The 2,603-nt window shown below is 30.2% G+C and overlaps 1 protein-coding gene across 2 annotated transcripts in view; it reads right to left on the bottom strand.

The window, feature by feature from the left end:
• Positions 1,381 to 2,603, bottom strand: part of LOC107623924 (ribosomal RNA-processing protein 17) — a 5,418-nt gene continuing 4,195 nt past the window's right edge. For both annotated transcript variants that reach the window (XM_016326325.2, XM_021113232.1), the window contains one exon: positions 1,381 to 1,861. In XM_016326325.2, coding sequence (XP_016181811.1) covers positions 1,614 to 1,861 — 248 coding nt within the window. In that variant the 3' untranslated portion in view covers positions 1,381 to 1,613. The remainder of the gene's footprint in view (positions 1,862 to 2,603) is intronic.

Genomic DNA, 2,603 nt, shown 5'->3' with positions numbered 1-2,603 from the left:
AATTCAAACAAAATTCGATTGTCTAAACTCTTTGTAAACTTTTTAAATATTTGTCATTTACGTAAAAGATTGCCAAATAAGTCTATTTATTGTGAAAATATAAAATGTTGAACATAGACATATTTTATTCTTGTAAACAAGTTTATAAAAATTTTTGCCAAAATCTTGTTTTTAAACTCATCCTAGAGTATGTAAATCTTATATTGTGATATGAATTTATTTCGGAGGAATGCTACACGACTAACTAAATTAATTATATTTTACCGAGACTTAGTCAACTCTGAATACTAAATAAAAGACTAAATTCTAAATTTTAATAATATAAAATAAAATGTTGACTAAAATATTAGCTAATATTAATAAAAAAAAATTGATCCTTAACATTTCTTTTTTTTTGTCCATGAGATAATTTTTGAGAATTTCAAATATCAATTTTGTTAGCATTTTTTTCATTAAAAATTGAAATTATTATACTCATCTTTTTATTTTAGTTATTTTATTTTTACAGGGTCTAAATGTAGAAGACACTAAAACAGTACAGTTAAAACTTAAAACTATCAAGCGATTATGGCAAGTTTTTCTCATAGATGTGATTCTTCTTTAAAAGAATTTAAAAAATCTTGTAAGTTTAAGGAGCAATAATTTATCTTATTCTGAAGTGATAAGTGTCCTACATTTCCACAATCTCGAATCAAGGTATATAGGTAGCATGCTTTTATATTTTAAAGATGGACGTCACCAAAGTACATGAATATTTAGTTGAGCTTTAATTTTTGTGTTAATCCATATTCACAATCCAGCGTTTGCATCAAGGAAATATATATCGTGATCATAAAATTTATTAGGTACTAACTACTAATTGAGTACATTATATTCGTAAAAATATGCATTTTTCATATGGAATGAACTGTATATCCACAGTTTCGAGTATTATAATGCATGGCTAAATATATGAGGCTGATGTTGGGGTTGATTCAAAGAAATAAGTTAATAATTTGATGATTGTTATGGTATCTAAAAGTGAGTAAATTAACCACTCAACCAATCCAAATTGGTTAAATTTGAAAAAAATTAAACGCCAAATTATAGTCACTAGAATGATAATCTAGCCCATTTAAGAATTATGAGCGGACCTGAATAGGTTAGAATTAGAGCAGAAGCAAGATTTTTGTTGTAGTGGTGAAATTGCTTGCCTAACCATAAGTGCAGCTTGTTGGGCTTAGCGCGTTTGTGTGATGAACAATTTTGGACCAAGAAAGAAAGGGCAAAGAAATGATTGTCCAAGTCAGCCTACAATGCCAGCCCAAAATAAAAAGTCAATCAATTGAATTGAGAGATTTACACCACTTTCGATAAGAATTGTTTTAGGAATGCAAGGTTGTAAAATGCAAACTATATAAATCAACAAAATACATAATTTCAAATTGCTAAGTTTCACAGTGATAAGCACAACATATTGGAGAAATTTTCATTGTGAGTAACATAAAAAAGTAAAAATTAGATATTCTCATTGATATTTTTCTCCTGAAAAGTACATCAAAGCCATGGATCACTCGAAAAATATCCCACTTCTAAGTGGCTAAGCTACTAACTGCAATAATCCTCAGCAGACTTTACTTCTTGCCTTGTTTCTTTCCTTTGTTTTTATTCCTCTTGCTTTTTGGCTTTGAACGTGGCCTGTGCTTTGCAACTTTCTTAAATGCTTTCTTATTATTTATGGGTAGCTTGTGTTTTCCTTCAGAAAAAATAGGATGGGACCCCGCTGCCTCCTTCCTCTCACTAAGGTAACTTTCTTCTTTTGGGTTGATCTCACTTGTTACAACTGTGACTGTCAAATCACCACTTTCGTATGTCTTCATTTCTTCAAACAGAAGATAATTTCGATTAAGGAGAGAAATTGCAAATCATAGATAGATTTTGTTTTACCTTAGTCTACTTCAGACCTAATAAAAGAACTGGATCCAAGAGAGAGATTGTTTTACAAATACATATAAGTAACGTTTAGTAGAGAGACAGAGACAGAAAGACTGAGATTGAGAGACAGAGACTAAGAGACGGAGATTGAAATAAATCTCAGTATTCTGTTTGGTACAAAATGGGAGACAGAAATTGAAACAAGAATGAAACTCTAATTTAATTTGCACAAAGGATAAAATTGAAATTAATTAATTGAAATAAAGGTATTTTAGGTATAAAATGTTATTAAAGTTTCAGTCTCCATCTTTAAAAATTTTAGTCCCCTATGTCTCTACTTTTTGGAGGTACTGAAATACTGAAATTTTGGAGATAGAAACAGAAATTTTAATACCAGTCTCTGAACTAACAAACATAATACTGAGTCTCAGTCTCTCGGTCTCTGTCTCTGTCTTAGTACCTCAAAACAAACGCTACCATAAAGATCGTAAACAACTGACATCTAACTTTATCACTAATATTATATCAACAAGTTAAATTATGAAAATTGAACAAAGCAATGTCGACCAAACTAGATGTAGAAGCTATCCTGGATATAAGACAGAGTGAAGGGAGTTGCACATGACATTATGACTTATTAGGGATGGCCTGTAAGTGAGTGAATGAATGGAAGAGTCTGAAAAGGAGCT

The sequence above is a fragment of the Arachis ipaensis genome, chromosome B10, assembly GCF_000816755.2.
Source record: "Arachis ipaensis cultivar K30076 chromosome B10, Araip1.1, whole genome shotgun sequence".
Taxonomy (NCBI): Eukaryota; Viridiplantae; Streptophyta; class Magnoliopsida; order Fabales; family Fabaceae; genus Arachis; species Arachis ipaensis.
Note: the sequence above shows the minus strand (reverse complement) of the source record. Positions and strands in the feature narration are given on the sequence as shown.